This window comes from Podarcis muralis, chromosome 7, assembly GCF_964188315.1.
Source record: "Podarcis muralis chromosome 7, rPodMur119.hap1.1, whole genome shotgun sequence".
Lineage (NCBI taxonomy): Eukaryota > Metazoa > Chordata > Lepidosauria > Squamata > Lacertidae > Podarcis > Podarcis muralis.
In genome coordinates, this window is record NC_135661.1 from 76,690,460 (window position 1) to 76,709,422 (window position 18,963).

The window sequence follows — 18,963 nt, forward strand, 5'->3', positions numbered from 1 at the left end:
GCTGGGGGGGGGGAGCTCCTAGTTGATGTGCCTCAGCAGGAGACTCCCCCTCTATGGTGTTAACCCTTCCCGTGTCTCCAGCAAATGGGCTGGAGCCAGATAGTAGATAGGACCAATGCCTAAGCCAATGCCTCTCATTCCTGAATTCAATAAAGTTGTGGCCTAATTCGCCCATTTAACCTTAAATTATGGTGTCTCGTGTCTTTATTTATCCTGGTGGGGGGCGGAAACTCGCCACGCAACCCCTGTTCTGTGGAACAGCATTCCTGCAGAGATACAACAAGAACCCACTACCCATAATTTCTGGAAACAACTGAAGATGTGTTCATTCTGACAAGTTTTCCCAGGCGGATGAATAGGTTGCTGCCATGAGTGTCTATTTAGCATTGTTTGGAAACATATTTACTTACTTCCATGGGATGCTTCCACAGAAAAGGCAGCATCTCAGACTTCCCAGAAAAGGGACTTCCCAGAAAAGGCAGCATCCCAGACTTCCCAGAAAAGGGACTTCCCAGAAAAGGCAGCATCCCCGTTGGTAAACAGGCTGCTTGGACTCTGGCCAGGAATGCGGCTTCGGCTAGTTCTTGCGATCTTATCTCATCCTCGCTGGTTACCCTCGTTTTCTTTTTTGCTTTTAGTAGTGGGACGATCAGGAGGGAGAGGGTATAAAAGGAAGACAGAGGGAGATAGCAGGACGAAGAAAAGCACCAGAAACCTCGAAGCAAATCCTCTGAGAAGAGGATTGAGCTTGGCTGCAAAAAATCGGTTCAGCAGCAGGTAAGGAGTTGAACTTTTCTCATGATTTCCGTTTCTTTTTGAGCTTCTTTGCGTTAAAGGAGGCTCTGAGCTTCTTGCTTGGCAGAACAATTGTTGTTGCTGGGGTTTTTTTTTACCTTTTACTTTTTTATTTTTATCTTTTACCTTTTTTCCTTTTTATTGTTATTACATTAATTATATTATAGCTATTGTGATATTATATTATCATATCATATTATATCCAGTGGCTTTTTCCTTTAAAAATGTTTAGGGGTATTCTCATTTGACCATCCAAAACCACCATTTTATAGTTCAAGTCGGGGGAAATAAATACAATAAATGGACAAAAGTGCAAAGAACATGCATTACCTCATATTACACAGCTGACAGCTCACAGTAACTTCCACATTGGCATGAAATTGTGTGCACTAACATCTTCCTGATTCCTTTCTGGGAAAGAAAGGAAGCCGCCATTGGAGGTGGTAACAACAAAATGTTTAGGGGTAGGTGTACCCCTGCGTCCCGCCCCCCCCTGAAAAAGGACTGATCGTATCGTATTGTAAACGATAATATTATTATCAACAATGATGTTCTAGAAGGCTGCCATTTTACCCGCGGCAAAGGGAATAAATGACATGCCACAAGTAGCTGGTGCTACTTTTAGAGTTTTAAGTAACTGCCCTGAAGCCAATGTCTCCCTTTCGCGTGTTAATTCAATATATCCCTCTGCAGAGCCCCCCCCCCCTTTGATGGGTATTATTCCTGAAAGAAAGCAGCAGGACCACGGCTGTGCCCCAGCACTTGCTGACGTGCAAAAATGGCATCTGTGAGCTACTTCTGATTAGAGAAACTGCATGGCAAGGGTTCAAGGCAGGGCAGAAGGTGGTGGAGCTTCTCTCGGTTCTGGGTTGGTGCTGCCTGATAAGCCTGGATAGCTCAGTGGGTTAGACCATGGTGCTGATAACTCCAAGGTTGCAGGTTCGATCCCTGTATGGACCAGCTGCATATTCCTGCATTGCAGAGGGTTGGACTAGATGACCCTCAGGGTCCCTTCCAACTCTACAGTGCTATGTTTCTACGACTTTCCCGAGTCGCCCTCTCGGGGCTTTCTGTGTCCTTCCATGACTGTGGTACGAAATATGAAACTTCCCTTCTCCATGCACCTTAGTGTCGGAGCCAGCCGTCACAAATGGCACAGTTTAGCGTAAAATAAAGACACAGAGAGCCAGCAATATTTTCATGGATGGAGGGCAGCTCCTTTCGAACTTCTTCTCTCCTCTCCAGTAACTTTTATTATCCTTTGTCTCTCTCCAGCCGCATGGCCGTTTGCCAATGTCTCACGTTACCTCATCTGGTCAAGGCTTTAACCCACCCACAAACCATATAAGGTCATCACTGCCCAGAGGAAATACAACTCCATTTAAGGTCAATACATTCCAATACATTGTAAAGCTCAGAGTGCTGGTCAGCCGAGGTCAGGGGGCATCCTGCAATATTACAAGCCTTTACCGTGGCTTTATGACTCCCACACCTTAGTCCTGCTGCAAAATCGCCTCCCCATAGCAATTCAAACAAACAAACAAAACCCCACTGATAACACCCCACGCTTTTAGTGGTGTGACGATCAGGAGGGAGAGAGGGTATAAAAGGGAAAGAGAGGGAGATAGCAGGACGGAGAAAAGCGCGAGAAACCTGGAAGCAAAACCTCCGAGAAGAGGACTGAGCTTGGCTGCAAAAAATTGGTCCGGCAGCAGGTAAGGAGTTGAACTTTTCTCCTGGGTCTAGAATGATTTCCGTTTCTTTTTCAGCTTGTTTGCGTTAAAGGAGATTCTCAACTTCTTGCTTGGTAGGGGCGGCAGAAACAATTGTTGTTGCTGGTTGGTTGGTTGGTTTTTTTTTTAGCCTTTTTTCCTTTTTATTGTTATTATGTTAATTATACTATAGCTATTGTGATATTATATTATATTATCATATCGTATTATATCCAGAGGTTTTTTCCTAAAAAATGTTTAGGGGTACTCTCATTTGACCATTCAAAACCACCATTTTATAGTTCAAATCAGGGAAAATAAATACAGTAAATGGTCAGAAGTGCAAAGAAAGCCACTTCCGGCCTGCCCAGGAGGTGGGGTTGCGGGCTTCACGCCCATCCCCACGTGAGCGGGGGCTGGTTTCAGCCCCCGCAAGAACAGGGGAATCCCGGCCGCGTCTTCCCCCCCAGCCAGCCAATCGGCTGGCTGGGGGGGCGTGGCCTGCCCTATTTAGGGCCGGCGCAGAAGGGGCTCGCCCTCTTTTCGCCGGCTAGCCCCTACGTTTTTGGAAGGTTTGTATTAGGTTGGTATTAGGCTCTATTCTCCTGTTCATCTTCTTTAGGTTAATTTTTCAGGTTCGCAGTAGCAGCTTCGGCGGCAGCTTCTCTCTAAGCCTTGGAAGAGCTCACCGAGTGGCCACGGGAGCAGCTTCGACGCCAGCTTTTAAAGCCGCAGAGGAGCGCAACGAGCATCTACTAAAGCGCTGCCGCCCTTCGGATTATTCACCTTTCTCCGGAGCGCCGCCCGACAGCTGACTTGCTGGAGCGCAGCTTGAGCGCTTCCGTGGACTCTTCTCGCATTTTGGCAGAGCGCTGAAGGACAGAACGCGCCCTTCGGATCAGGTTCGGTGTGGGGGTCTCCAATTTCCTTTGGTTTAGCGGTAATTTGCCGGGGTAGGGTCGCCTATAGTCCAGCGGAGAGTGCGTATCGAAGGGGGTTTGGGCTCATCCAGCGCCAGACAGCTGATTTAGCCTTTGGGGTTTATTCGGGCGCAGAAAGGGTGAAGCGCTCGGGGACCGTCTCCTTACTTAAGTTTGTGTCGGCTGCGTTTGCATCTGGGGCTTTGGGGGGAATTCGTTAGCGTTCCACTCCTTGCCTTTCTTCCGCTGTTTGTTTCACTGCTGCGGGTTAGCTAATGCTTGGAATTGCACTTGGAAGTGCAAAGAACATGCATTACCTCATATTACTCAGCTCACAGCTCACAGTAACTTCCACATTGGCATGAGGTTGTGTGCACAAACATCTTCCTGATTCCTTTCTGGGAAAGGAAAGGAAGCCGCCATCAGAGCTGGTAACAACAAACTGTTTAGGGGTATGTGTACCCCTGCGTCCCACCCCCAGAAAAAAATGACTGATCATATCGTATTGTAAACAATAATATTATTATCAACAATGATGTTCTAAAAGGCTGCCCCTTTTCCCCGCGGCAAAGGGAATAAATAACATGCCACAAGTAGCTAGTCCTACTTTTAGAGTTTTAAGTAACTGCCCTGAAGCCAATGCAACCAGTCTCCCTTTCGCGTGTTAATTCAATATATTCCTCTGCAAAGCCCCCCCCCCCCCATGGGTATTTTTCCTGAAAGAAAGTAGCAGGAACACAGCTGTGCCCCAGCACTTGCTGATGTGCAAAAATGGTATCTGTGAGCTACTTCTGATTAGAGAAACTGCATGGCAAGGGTTCGAGGCATGGCAGAAGATGCTGGAGCTTCTCTTGGTTCTGGGTTGGTGCTGCCTGATGAGCCTGGATAGCTCAGTTGGTTAGACCATGGTGCTGATAACGCCAAGGTTGCAGGTCCCTGTATGGACCAGCTGCATATTCCTGCATTGCAGGGGGTTGGACTAGATGACCCTCAGGGTCCCTTCCAACTCTACAGTGCTATGTTTCTACGACTTTCCCAAGTTGCCCTCCCGGGGCTTTCTGTGTCCTTCCATGACTGGTACGAAATATGAAACTTCCCTTCTCCATGCACCTTAGTCCTGCTGCAAAATCGCCTCCCCATATCAATTCAAACAGACAGACAAACAAACAAAACCCCACTGATTTATTTATTCATTATATTTATATAGCTTTCGGGACAAGATAATGTTGCTGATAATAGGTTGTCTTCAACTAACATTTACTCAGAGTAAACCTACTGAAATTAATGAACCTTAAGCATGGTTATTAATTTCAGTGAGTCTACGCTGAGTAAAACTTAGTTGACAAGAACCCGATGTGGATATTTTCCCCAGTACTGCACTTTAAAAATATTTCTGGGCTCTTTCTGCGTCACTTATTTCGACCCCCTGACTTCTTTTTTCACCCCCCCCCTTGGTGACATTTCTAAAATTATTCTTTTTATTGGTGACTTTTGTAAAAGTGGCAGGGCCAGACCTGGCTAGAATATACTAGGGATACGCACAGTGCATTGGCTTATTTATTTATGAAGTGTATTATCCAAAGTTTTAGCCAAAGTGTGAATGCTTCCTTTAGACCAGGGGTCTGCAACCTTTAAGACAAAAAGAGCCACTTGGACCCGTTTCCGAAGAAAAAACAACAACTGGGAGCCGCAAAACCATTGCAACATTTAAAACAAATATATCTCCAGAGCCGCGATCTGACAGCGGGCGGGAAGGTGACGTCGGGACGGTGCGTGACTAACGCACACACCGCCCCCATGCGACGTCACAGCCAGTACAGCACCTGCCACAGTGAGGAGTGTTGGAGCGCACAATGCGCCTCCTCCCCTCACTAGTATCCGCCCCGGAGCCGCGGCAAAGATGTAAAAGAGCCACATGCGGCTCTGGAGCCGCGGGTTGCAGAGCCCTGCTTTAGACACATCTCTTGTGGGATGAACAATTTGAGTTCAAAAAAGATCCACACCTCACACAAATATGTTTTAAGGGTTAGGTGTGAATGCATGCACATATAGATTTCTGAGAGATCGACAACAGGCACAAGTCTTCCCTTTTTTTGAAATACTACCATCTGCTGCTCATACAACCAGGAGGGAGAGGGCATAAAAGAAAGGAAGGAAGAGAGTTGGAAGGTGAAAAGTGTTAAGAGACCTGGAAGGGGAGGGGAAGTTTTGAACTCTCTAGCAATCTTACATTTTCTTCGCCCGCATCTTCACTTTAGTATTTGCTTTTAATAGTGCGAAGAACAGAAGAGGGAATAAAAGAGAGAAAGGAAGAGAGTTTGAAGGAGAAAAGTGTTAAGAAACCTGGAAGCGAAACCTTAGAGGAGTGGACTGAGCTTTGATTCAAGAAATCGGACGGGCAGCAGGTGAGGAGCCGAATTTTCTCCTGGAACTATGCTAATTTCCATTTCTTTTTGAGCTTGATTGCATTAAAGGAGACTCTGAGCTCCTTGCGGGGGGCGGGGGGCGGGAATGGCAGAATTCTTTATTATTACTATTTTTAGTGTTGGAAAAGGCTGCCCTTCTACAAAGGGAATAAATAACATGCCATCACTGCTGAGCTAGTGCTACTATAAGAGCTTTAAGTAACTGCTCTGAAGCCAACACGGGTCTCCCTCTCAAAGGATGCTGCGTGTTAATTTGACACATCCCTCTGCAGCTGCTATGAGGCTGCCCTCCTCCTCCTCCTCCTGGCACCTGTTTCTTTTCCTTTCCCTTGGGTTGGCACAATGGAGAGAGAAGCTCTTTGGAAGCTGTCACGCCACATAGTGCTGTCCTTCATCTTTCTCTGTTCCTCTTCCCTATTTACTAAAAAGATTTGCAAATATCCTCTGGGACCAGCAGGGCTTCCTTTTTCCTGGACTCAACTGTGTCATATATATTTTGGTGCCCAAAGTCTGCTTGTTTGCTTTTTAGAGTGCACTTGGACAAAAATGTGTAGTTGGGAGCAGTGGTGTACCATGGGTTGGCGCCACCCACAGAGAGGAGTCCTGGGCCAGGCTGCACTGAGGTCAGCCCTTCCATGCCTGCTCCACCTGTCTCTGCCCCCCCACATCTGCCCCATCCACTGTCACTCTCTACTTCACCTGCCCCCCCCCCCGTCCCCTGCGTTACCTGCATCTGGGTGTGTTATGTACTAAGCTTGGATCCTAGAACAAATAGGCAAGTAGGATTCTAGAATGCAACAACTGATTGGCCTGCAGGAAAAGACCAATCAGGCTCCAGGAGGTAAGCAGAACCAGCCAATCAGATGGGACTCATTGTGTAAATAATGTATATAAGAAGCATGAGATTTGGGGGGCAATTCAATCACTGTTTTACAAGCTGCAATAAAGAGCATGAAATCACTACAGGACTCTGAGTACATTTCAGGTTGTGCCCCCTAAAAACTTGTGCCCGAGACAACCACCCCGCTGACACCCCCCCCCCAAGTTACATCACTGAGTGGATCTACCCTATGCTTCCTGTTATGGGATGCATCTCAGCCTAACTGAGAAAGACAAAGTTGGTTCAACAGCCTTCTGAGGTCTGCCCATCTCAATGTTTTTCACTGTGTTTGCCATGAGACTTGGACAATTGCTTTGTTTTTCAGCAAAACTCTGAATTAGTTCTTCTGCCACAAAGTCCAGAGAGAACAGGAGAGTGTGAGCAGCTGCAGTGAGAAGATAAACTATCCTATCATCAAACAACTGTTTGTAAAGGATCTCAAGGAGCAAGTAAGTCTTAACAGAGGCCCTTCAAAGTCTTTCCCTCCCAGCCTGCTTTCCCCTTGCTCAGCTGGCAGCCTTGCGATCCTAATGATGTTTGATCTTCTGCTCCTCTTGAGCTTTCCCCTAAGGTTTATAGCAGCATTGGGAAGCAAATGGCATGCTTCTGAAGCAGACTTAGAAAACCTCCCTCTGTCTGCCAAGCAGTGGCAAGAGCCCATGGGGTCTGTGGTCCTTTGCAGAATTGAGACACAGCAGAGACTTTAAGAAATTCACCTATTTACCCTATTTTCAGTCTGCACGGAGGGAGTCCAGATCTTACAGCATGCTCTTTTCAAGAAGGATTTGTCCCCCCACAGTAGTGCAGCCCCAGGGCATTTCTCCCAGTCAGCCTGCAGCCAGCCTGCCCAAGATGGATCCCAGTCTTTCTTCCTCCTTCCTCCTCCCAGCAAATCTTGCTCAAAACTCTTCATTTCCTGCCGCCTCAAACAAACACCCCATCACCTGTGTAGGGAGAGACTTCAAGAGTGCCAACACTTGCCTTGGAATCTTCCAGTGGAAAGCCGCTGGAAACTGTGGTGTCTTTTTGATATATGGTGCTGTGTTTGCACACCCACCCACCACCTCAGCACAAGATGGAAGGGCTCACAACATTAACACTCCAACAGATGTTAATTCCCCAATACCCACAATATCAAAATTCAAACATTTTTTGCTGAGCATAAAATATTTATATTTGAGCTAAGTGTAAATCATCATTGAGTTTCCCAGCTAGATGGGTCAATAGTATTGACAAAGCCTTTCTGAGCTCTCCCTTTTTCTTCTAGGATGAATTCATATGAGGAAAAACTTTCATCCTTGTTTGAGATTTTCCAGGCTATATTGAAAAATACAGGCGTGTACGAAGACCCCGGTAAACTTTTCAAGATAGCAACCGAGATATATGAGAAGTTTATGGAGGCTTTCCGTGGTGGTGGAATGAAGGAAGCAGCTTTTGAGGTAAAAGAGGAGCTGGAGGATTTGGAAAACACTGAGCTTCACATTGCCATCACTGGAGAGACGGGCTCTGGGAAATCATCCCTCATCAATGCTCTCCGAGGCCTGAAGGCAGAAGGTGATGGTGCCGCCCCTGTAGGAGTAACAGAAACCACACTGAATCCAAATGCTTATTCGCATCCTAACTATCCCAAAGTGAAATTTTGGGACTTGCCAGGAATTGGATCCCCAGGTTTTTCACCAGAGAGTTACCTTAAGAAGGTGGATTTCCCCAGATATGACTTCTTTATCATTGTAGGTTCCACAAGGTTCCGAAATTGCCACATTGAACTTGCTCAGGAGATCCAACGGATGAATAAGTTGTTTTATTTTGTACGCTCCAAAATGGATATAGATATGTCCAGCATGAAAAGGGATTATCCTAAAACTTTCAGTGAAGATAAAGCCATTCAAACGATCAGGGATGAGTGCAATAAGAACTTGCTAAACTTCAAGGACTCCAGTCACCAGAGCTTTCTGATCTCTTCCTGGGACCTTGCCAAGTATGATTTCCCCCGACTGGTGGAGACCTTGGAGAAAGATCTGCCCAGCCTGAAGAGACTTGCATTCCTGCTCAGCCTTCCCATGTTTTCCCCTGAATTCACAGAAAAGAAGAAATCTGCGCTGAAGAGCCACCTGTGGAAAATATCCCTGGCATCTGCTGGCATCAATGCTGATCTCATTCCAGGCCTTCCTCTGGCTTGTGATGTTGCCCTCTTGCGTTGGTCCATGGTTGCCTTCTACAAGATGTTTGAGCTGGATGATGGCTCCTTAGCTAGGAAGGCCAAATTGGCCGGGAAGCCTGTTGAAGAACTGAAGGCCGTGATGAAGTCTCCTCAGGAGAAAGAAATTACCATCGATCTGGTTATAAAGAAAATAACCAATAATGCAAAAGAATTATTCCCGCCTTCGCTAGTTAGAAGCTTGGCAGCAGCAGGGGTGTCTTTTGCCACCACTTATTTGATGCTGTCAAACTTCTTGAATGATCTAGCTGAGGATGCTGAAAGGGTTCGAAAGAAAGCCCTGGAACCCATAGCCCTAGGCAGACCACCCTTCTATTCTTCCTTTGTGGGGGTGGGGGATAATTGGCTTATTTTTGTTCTTGTTTTTATTTTGGGTTTTTGCATGTGTGGTTTTGCTGTTTTGGTTAAAACACACTGGAACATAATAGTCAGCAGCTCAGGAAGCTGCAAGGCTGGTAGTTGGCCAGAGAAACACTGACAGCAGCTCCCACAGGGCGACTTCTGTATGGAAGCCACTGCTGCTCATTCCTCTTCAAGCCCCTCCTGGTTCTAGGAGATGGCGGAGCAGGGGAAGGCGGGGAGTCAACCGGCCCATCCCTTGCCTGAACAGTTTCTTCTTCCTCCACCACATCCTGCCCTAACTCTTCTTCCTCCTCCTCTGCCTGGTCTGGCTGCTGCCTGTCAGGTGGCTCCCAGCCCCATAAACCAGTGACTCCCTTTCCTGGGTCAGCCTCCTGGCCCCCTGTCTCCCCCACATTCACAATCCCCGACATCTATTCTCTGAGGAAGAATCAACACAAGACGTTTTGTTGCCTGAGGTGGACAAGATGGCTGCTGCCCCTCACTCCATTCCATGGGCAGAAAGCAACTGGATCAGCCAGTGAATGACTTTAAAATACTGGCAATGGAGCCCTGTCCTCTCCTCACATGAGGGAAATGGCCTTGGGGGACTTAGGCAGACTCTTTCCAAAGGTTCAGTTACAGATAGGTAGCCGTGTTGGTCTGCCATAGTCAAAACAAAAAAAAATCCTTCCAGTAGCACCTTAAAGACCAACTAAGTTAGTTCTTGGTATGAGCTTTCGTGTGCATGCACACTTCTTCAGATACACACCCACCCCCAATCCCTTGGCTCTGAGATTCTTCACCTGGGGGTTCCCTTGGGTGTTCCCCAACTGGTGCCTCCCCCCTCTCCTCTGCATCCAGCCAGCCCAGGACACAGGAGCAGAGCCCAAGAGCTCCGAATATAGAGAGGGACATGAGGAAGGGGACTCTCAGCATTTTAAGAAACGGCACTTCCTGGTTTTTGATTTTTTTTTTAGATTGGGGATGGAGGCTGTGCCCATTACACCGATCATTAAACCTTAAGTGTTTTTAGAAAGATACAACAAAGAGTTATCAGTCTGAAGGTGCAGAAGAAGAAGGTCTGCTCAAAAAGAAGAAGGGGTTGGGGCAGTTTTATTTAAGTATTTTTTAAAAGTGCACCCCTCCTTTAGAGGGGTATGTAAATTCTGCCCCTGCTTGTCATTTAAGTCAGAGGTTTTCTACCTTTTTGAGTCCACGGCTCCTTTGACCAAGTATCTTCTTTTTGCAGCATCCCTGTGGGGCTAAGGAGCCCAGTTATGTCACCCCTTGCCTGCAGAGCTGGCAGCTTCTCACCCTTTTTCAAACAGCCCCCCCCCCCTTGTGAAGTCTTCCCTCAGCCTCCTCTCCCCTCTCCTTGGGAGTCTTCTGGCAGCCACTGCTGCTGCCTGTCCTCTCTGAGCTGCCACCCTCCTGCCCTCAATAGAGGTGCCTCCTCACACTGCCCCACAGGGCCCTGAGACTTGTCTGTCCATTCCCAAAACCAAGGGCTGGTGGTCTGTCTGGGCTCCTTCACCCACTTGCCTGCTTACCCTGAGGCCCTGCCTCAGCTCCTGGAAACCAGCACCCCCTGGCCAGCCCAGAGGCACCTTTCACCTGGGGAACTTGTAGCCAGGGTTGCTGCAACAAACAGCTCTTCAAGCCTTTGGAGGAGGGAGGGAAGAAAGAGGGATGGAGGCCAGTGTTGCCCACGGCACCCCTGACCATCATTCAAGGCTCTCCAGGGTGCCATGGCACCCTGGTTGAACACCACTTATTTAAGTAAGTAATAACCAGATTCCCCTTATGCGTCTAAATTCCCCACCCACTTCCCCCCTCCCCCAAGCTGCACATTACAGTGGTACCTTGGTTTACAAACATAATCCATTCCAGAGGTCTGGCTGTAAACCAAAACATGTTGTAACCCAAGGCGCACTTTCAGCAATGGGGCCTCCCCACCCCCAAATGGTTGTAACTCCCCCCCTCCTTCTCCCCAAGCTGTGGAAGGACCAGACACAAATTCCTCGCCTCTTGATCCCTCAGCAAACCTTTATTTCCTTTCCCCTTCTCTCTCCCCCTCTGAAGTTTTTTAGGGGTGAGAGACTTTTCCTCAGGCTCATGTCTGGAAATCACCTGGGGGGGCTGCTGAGATTTCTTGTTGGTGTCGCTGGGAGAGGAAAGGGTGGTGGTGGGGAGTTGGGAGAGGAAAGTGAGGAAGTCAAAAACCTTCGAAACAAACATGTCCGGGGAGGGGGGGAGCGTAGAGCAGGGTCCAGATTGGAAAGTTGGCCCGAAGTTGGGTCCCTTCTCTCTCCCCCCCTCCCCACCATCTTCCCTTCAGGGAGGGAATAAGGGAAAGAATGGCATGGGAGCCATTTTCCTTCTTATCCTGGCATCCAAGGTGAGAGAAGAGTCGGGAAACGAGCGGGAGTGGCTAATGAATGAGGTCTCTCTCTTGAGGTGTGTGTTGGGTATGCGGGCGAAGAGCAGCCTGGAAGGGAGGGCTGTGTGCACCAGTGGAGAGATCTGGGATCTCCAACACCTCCGGCTCTGAGACCAGAAAGTTATCATTGTGCATCAAATCCGTATGATATGGTTTCTACGTTCCATTTAGGCCTATCTGTGTATTGTTTTGCAACTGAATTACAGTACATTAAGAAACACACCTGTCAACTCACATCAAAATGTCATTTTCTTTGCTGAAACCTTTTATTAAGAAATAATAAATTAAATATTGGCTTTTCTGTGAAAGAATTCATTACAAGGTGAAGTGCATGAGGAACTGAATGGGTGGAGGAGAGACGGAAATTTGTCTGTGGCTATGGGGCGCAATCTGGATGGTTCTGCCAGGGGCGCCAGATCACCTAGCTCTGCCTGCTTCCAAAGAGCTCCCCCCTCCACTCTGCCAAACCCCCAAAAGGGAAAGAGGCAGGAGGCGAGAGGAGCAGGAAGGCAGCCTCGTAGCAGCTGCAGAGGGGGATGTCGAATGAACACGCGTCACCGCTCGAAAGGGAGACCCGCGTTGATTTCAGAGCAGTTACTTACAACTCTTATAGTAGCACCAGCTCTGCTTGCTCCCTGGTGATGGCATGTTATTTATTCCCTTTGGTTAGAGTTGTGTGGAACCCAAAACACGGATATCAGCAGAGACAGTACAGAGTAATTAATGCACAGATACTTGGTCACACCTAGTGAGAGTGAGTTGGAATGTGTTTGTCAGGAGTGCGTGCAGGAGCCAGGCCCTGTGACTGGTAGGGCCTCGCAGGATTGGGGCCTTCCTGAGTTTGGCCTGGAAGGGCAAGGCGCTGCTGCACAGGGGAGGCTTGACAGAAGACTCTTAACACCTGGTGGCAAGGGCCGGGAGGGGTATATAAGACCAGAAGTTCCCTCTGGCTCTTTGCCACAGCAACACACTACCCACCTAGCTGTGCTTCGGTTTCCTGACTCCTGGTTTCCTGACCCCTGGACTCTTGGCTTCCCTACTCCCGGTTTCCTGATTCGTGGACTCTTGGCTTCCTGACCCCTGGACTGCTGATTCCTGCTTCCCGTCTTCTACCCCTGTCCCGACATACCGAGCCAGGACTCCAACTGCCTGTAACCCGGACTGTGACAGTGTTTCGCTATTTGTCAATAAAAACTATATTACTTTGTATGTTTATTTGTGTTGGCAGCCAGTAGGGGCATTGCTGTAAGGCTTCACAGAAAAGTTGCATTCTGAGGATGGTGTTGCTGACTCCCAGCTTGATGCATAGCCATCTCTTAGTGCAGCTGCTAGTAGCTGTCAGTGTAACCACCTCCGACAGCTGGAAAAACTTGGATTTTTATCTCAGCAGCTGGTAAAATCACACATGGACTATAACAATCTCAAAAACAATTGGCTAGTGCTTGGAATGAACAAGTTCAATGTGCACTGAATTACAGTGGTGCCTCGCAAGACGAAATTAATTCGTTCCGCGAGTTTTGTCGTCTTGCGATTTTTTTCGTCTTGCGAAGCACGGTGTCGGGAAAGTTTTGGAAAAGCTTCAAAAATCACCAAAGTCTTTAAAAACCTCAAAAAAGGCTACCACACCATGTTCTATGAGTTGCTCCTCGAAGTCAAGTCGCAACTGTATTAACGGTTTTAAGAAAAAGGAAACAAACTTGCAAGACGTTTCTGTCTTGCGAAGCAAGCCCATAGGGAAAATCGTCTTGCGAAGCAGCTCAAAAAACAAAAAACCCTTTGGTCTAGCAAGTTTTTTGTCTTGCGAGGCATTCGTCTTGCGAGGTACCACTGTAGTTTGAAAAACATCTGAACTACATGTGAAAGTAGTTCCCATAATTGCTGGGCAAAGTAAACATGAATTAAGTTGATATTGGGGCAAAATGAAGAATGATTTCTGGCTCATCTTCAAGTTCATTGTCACTTTCTAAATGCTTTAGAGTATTTCTACAATTTTTTTTTGCAAAGGATAATTTGGATGAACTTGAAGTGAACTGAACATAAACAGAACTGGTTTGTTTCATAAAGGGATGAACATGAATGGGAATTAGTTCTTTTACAGACATGTTGAACTTGAACTAGTTCCAAGCTCTGATATGGACAGAGACCTGCTTTGAAGTCGTGTTTGTTCTGATGATGTCATCTCTGCTTTCTTTGTTTTCTCAAAAACCAAGAAACGAAAAAAGGAAAATAAAAAGCACATATCCCTCAAAAACATAGAATAAGAAGCACCTATCTGGAGTTATTTGTGGCAGGAGGACACCCAAAACTCCCTCTACTCCAACTATGTTGAAGATGAACCAGTCTTTCTCTGTTTCATAGCATCCTAAAATACAAGGAAATTTGTGGGTATGTGTATGCTTACTTCCAGAGAAAAAACCCTCCCCAAAGGCTCAGGCTTCCCCTACCCACCCACCCAGCTGGTGAAGTAAAGAAAAGATTAATCATTACAACAAGGAGGCTGAGAGAAAACAAGCTTGTTCAGGTTAGGACACCTAAATTTGGACTGTTGCCTATAGCTTTCCTACGCCTTGATTAAATGATTTTTTAAAACAAAAATTAGAACAGTTGGGGAAATAATTGCAGTAGGGAGGATTCAGAAAAATACAATTTCTTATAATTTTAATATTTATTATTTCATTTAGATTAAGTAAATAAGGGAAAATGAAAGAATAGCAATCAAAGGAGGAAGAGAATACATTAAAACATTTTTAAAACCACAATAACAAAATAACCACAAAATATACTAAAAGCTACAAAACTATATAGTATATTTTTGCATGGATAAGCATGTCTCGCAGGATCCCACCCAAGACGATATCTGTGTTAGATCTTGTTTAATTTCAACTGCTTCAGATTTTGATATCTCCTCATTAAGATCAGTAGCTTTTTGATCCAGGGCTGTAATTTTAAGATTCGCCTTTCCTAAATTATCCTTCAGACATTAATTCTGCATCACAATTAAATTAAGCCTATCAGCAATAGAACTCTCTGAAGCCATTTCTCTTCTCTTCCTTTCTCCATTCTTTATGTTTGGCTGCTGCAGATTTGCTGCAGTTAGAGGGGGAGACATCCATCGTTTTAACACTGACAGGTAGGATATAAGAAACATCTTATCTGGACAAAAATTGCCCAGGCAGTCTACTGATTAACCATTGCTACAATAGGGCTGCCTTATGTCTGGGATTTGTCCGCTGGAAGTAGTGTCCAGGCAGAATTTTTGAAAAAAATGTGAAAACATATGGAAAACCATGGCAAGCCATGTCAGAAGTGTTGGGGTGTTTTTTTGGTGAATTTCCTTTAAAATAGCTCAAAAACCTCTTTCTGTGAAATGTCAGAAGTGTTGATTTTTTCGGGTGAATTTCCTTAAAAATAGCTCAGAAACTTCTTTTGTTTTTGGGAGATTTTGCCAAAAAAACTCATCAACTTTGCCTACCCCATCTCTATAACTTTGCCCCTCTCCCAATAAGCAAAATTTCTATAACTTTTGTGTCCAGATTTTCACTTTTTGAAATACAGTAGTACCTCGGTTTAAGTACTTAATTTGTTCCAGAGGTCCATTCTTAACCTAAAACTGTTCTTAACCTGAAGCACCACTTTAGTTAATGGGGCCTCCTGCTGCTGCCGCGCCACAGGAGCACAAATTCTGTTCTCATCCTGAAGCAAAGTTCTTAACCCAAGGTACTATTTCTGGGTTAGCGGAGTCTGTAACCTGAAGTGTATGTAACCCAAGGTACCACTATATGGCAACCCTACGCGTGCTGAGCTGAAGAGTAAGAAAGGGAGCATGCTAGGATGCCATCTTGCAAGACCAGAAGTCGAACTTGTGAAGAAAGCAATTGGTTGGTGCTGTGGTAGAAAGAGGAGATAACGCATGTTGTACCTGGATGTCTCTTCCCAGGTAGATGTATTGGCTGTTTACTTGCGTCTCTTGGGCTCAGCAGCCTTTGCCAGAACTTTCTCTGCATCTTTCACAGCGTTTTCCAGGAAATTCTTCAGCAAGCAGAATGTGGTAGCAAAAGAACTGCCCCCACCATAGAGAGACCCCAACACAGGTATGAAATCCAGAACTGCCTCTACCACTGTGATTGCTCCCCACATTGCTGACCTCTTCAAGATATCCATGACAAATTCTGTTGTGATCATACCGGCGCTTGGGGTATGTTCAATAACAGATTTCAACTCCTCAACAGGTTTCCCCACACGATTTGCTAGTATATTGAGAGAATTTTCATCCAAGCCAAAAACTTTGCACATATGTATCATTATCGAAACCACAATGCCAATGTCACAACCAAGCGAGAGGAATGGGAGAGGAATCAACCCAACAGTACAACTCACCATGGCTGTTTTCCATATCAGGCTCTTCATAGCAGCCTTTTTCTTTGTAATGCTATCTTTTGTTAAAATTGGAAGACACATAATAACTCTCTTGATTTCATCCTGTTCCTTTTCAAAGGTCTCTTGAAGCAGGGGGAAATCATACTTGCTCAAATACCACCTTGATATCAGAAAGACCCTTGGAGAAGACTCACCTAATGCCTTCAAATTATCATAGCTATCTTTCCGTATAATGTCAAGAGTCTTCTTCTCAGCTTGCATCATCTCATGCGTGCCTTCCCCTTTGATGCGTTTTGACCGCCTGTAGTTATCTATATCAATATCCACTTTGCTGCGCACATAGTAGAATTTCTTCTTAGTTTTACGGATCTCAAGAGCCAGTTTTGGTGTCATCCTCAGTGAAGCGCCCTGAGGCGATGATGATGAAAAAATCATACTTGCTGAAATTGACCTTCTTTAGGTATTCCTTTGCACTAAACTTATTTGTTCCAATTCCTGGTAGATCCCAAATTTTGACTTTGGGGAATGCAGGGTGTGTATATTCCTGTGGCTCCATTGTTGTTTCTGTCACCCCCGTCGGAGCTGCACCCTTTTCATCATCTTCCATTCCTCGCAGGGCATTGACAAAAGATGATTTCCCGGCACCTGCTCTTCCTGTGATGGCAATTTCCAACGTCATGTTCTTTAATAAATTTGACTGCTCTTTAGCTTCAGCTGAAACAGCTTCAAATGTTTTTCTCTCCAAAGCAGTCTTCACTTCAGCAAGGTCTTTTCTTAAGGTTTCTGTTGTTACAACACATTGTTTTTCTGTTGTTTCTATTGTTACAGCAGGATCCATGACAGTGATTCCTTGTGGCTCAGTTTATCTGAGAAAGAAAAGAAAACTATAATAGTTAAATGATAGCCTTCGACACACTTTTATGGACATATTTACAATCCATGGTTTGTGGGGTGGGGGTGGGGGAATCAATTTACATAGGACATATCTCTAAGACCAGTGGGTTGTTTGAGCAGCAGCTGGTAGTATTTCAATAAAGTGAAGAATTGTGCCTGTTGTCAATCTCTCAAAAATGCATTCACACATAACCCTTAAAACATGTTTATGTGGGATGTGGATCTTTTTTGAACTCAAATTATTCATCCCTCCAGAGATGTGTCTAAAGGAAGCATTTACACCCCACTAAAGATTCCCTTTTTTGGATAAAACTTTGGATAAAACACTTCATAAATAAATAAGTCAATGCACTGTGCATATCCCTCGTATATTCTGGGCAAGTCTTGCCCTGCCACTTTTACAAAAGTCACCAATAAAAAGAAGAATGTTTTTAAAAATGTCATCAAGGGGGAGGTGAAAAAAGGAGCCAGAGGGTTGGAATAAGTGATGCAGAAAGAGCCCAGAAATATTCTTAAAGGGCAATACTCAATACTGGGGGAAATATCCACATTGGGTTCTTGTCAACTAACCTTTACTCAGCGATGACTCATGACTCACTGAAATTAATAACCATGCAGAAGATCCATTAATTTTAATAGGTCTACTCTGAGTAAATGTTAGTTGAAGACAACCCATTATCAGCAACATTATCTTGTCCTGAAAGCTATATACATATAACGGATAAATAAATAAATGAAATACAGCTATAGGAAAAAAGAGCTATGGGAAAGTCACAGAATCATAGTACTGTAGAGTTGGAAGGGACCCTGAGGATCATCTAGTCCAACCCCCTGCAATGCAGGAATATGCAGCTGGTCCATACAGGGATTGAACCTGCAACCTTGAGTGTTATCAGCACCATGGTCTAACCAACTGAGCTATCCAGGCTCATCAGGCAGCACCTACCCAGAACCAAGAGAAGCTCCAGCATCTTCTGCCCTGCTCTGCCTCGAACCCTTGCCATGCAGTTTTTCTAATCAGAAGTGGCGCAGATACCATTTTTACACACCAGCAAGTGCTGAGACGCAGCCCTGACAAAGCGGGTGGGGGCATGAACTACATTGCAATGCTGATAGACGCCTTTTATTAAACTCGGGCGCGGGGGGGGGGCGGGAAGAGGGGGACACCTTTATAGCAGCACGAGCTCTGCTTGCTCCCTGGTGATGGCATGTTATTTGCCGCGGGGAAGAAGAGCAGCCTTCTCGAACATCATTGTTAACAATAATATTATTGTTAATGATATGATATGATATGATATGATATGATATCACAATAGCTATAATGTAATGGTTAATATAATAACAATAAAAATGTAAAAAACAAAACAAATAAAAGGTAAACAACAGCAACAGCAATTGTTTCTGCCATCCCCACCAAGCAAGGAGCTCAGAGTCTCCTTTAACGCAAAGAAGCTCAAAAAGAAACGGAAATCATTCTAGAACGAGGAGAAAAGTTCAACTTCTTACCTGCTGCCGCACTTATATTTTGCAGCCAAGCTCAGTCCTCTTCTTGGAGGTTTTGCTTCGAGGTTTCTCGCGCTTTTCTCCGTCCTGCTATCTCCCGCCGTCTCCCTTTTATACCCTCTCTCCCTCCTGACCCTCACACTACTAAAAGCAAAAAGGAAAGCGAAGGTAGCCAGCGAGGATGAGATAAGAACGCAACAGATAGCCGAAGCCGCATTCCTGGCCAGAAGGAGATTGTTTGCGCAGAACTGTGTTGCTGGCCAGGTGTGGGGAGAGGAAAACTAGTAAACAGGATGCAGTTTCTGCTCCCATCTACCATGGCCACATTCTCACCCTCTCCCCACAAGGCATTTTAGTAGGCCTCATCTAAAACCATGTATCAGTATGAGACCACCCCATCCTCTCTAATCTTACACAGTTACACCACTGCTTGTACGAGTGGCAAACAGATAATGA

At 45.7% G+C, this 18,963-nt stretch overlaps 1 protein-coding gene and 1 pseudogene across 4 annotated transcripts in view; one reads left to right on the plus strand and one right to left on the minus strand.

Moving 5' to 3' along the window:
- The first annotated feature begins 631 nt into the window (after nucleotides 1-631).
- Nucleotides 632-18,963, plus strand: part of LOC144328560 (interferon-inducible GTPase 5-like) — a 71,798-nt gene continuing 53,466 nt past the window's right edge. Inside the window, exons 1-6 of one of the 3 annotated variants that reach the window (XM_077932528.1) lie at nucleotides 632-777; nucleotides 2,071-2,510; nucleotides 3,143-3,409; nucleotides 5,702-5,832; nucleotides 7,059-7,182; nucleotides 8,001-12,942. In XM_077932528.1, the coding sequence (XP_077788654.1) occupies nucleotides 8,002-9,429 (1,428 nt within the window). In that variant the 5' untranslated portion in view covers nucleotides 632-777; nucleotides 2,071-2,510; nucleotides 3,143-3,409; ... (1 more) ...; nucleotides 7,059-7,182; nucleotide 8,001 and the 3' untranslated portion in view covers nucleotides 9,430-12,942. Of the gene's footprint in view, nucleotides 778-2,070; nucleotides 2,511-3,026; nucleotides 3,410-5,701; nucleotides 5,833-6,221; nucleotides 7,183-8,000; nucleotides 12,943-18,963 lie in introns of those variants that run through there. The other 2 variants (XM_077932529.1, XM_077932532.1) reach the window with 2 other exon arrangements.
- On the minus strand, nucleotides 14,523-18,744 carry LOC144328566 (interferon-inducible GTPase 5-like; annotated as a pseudogene). The gene is made up of 2 exons (XR_013393805.1): nucleotides 18,511-18,744; nucleotides 14,523-16,976 (listed from the first exon to the last, which is right to left on the minus strand). The product of XR_013393805.1 is annotated as an interferon-inducible GTPase 5-like (transcript).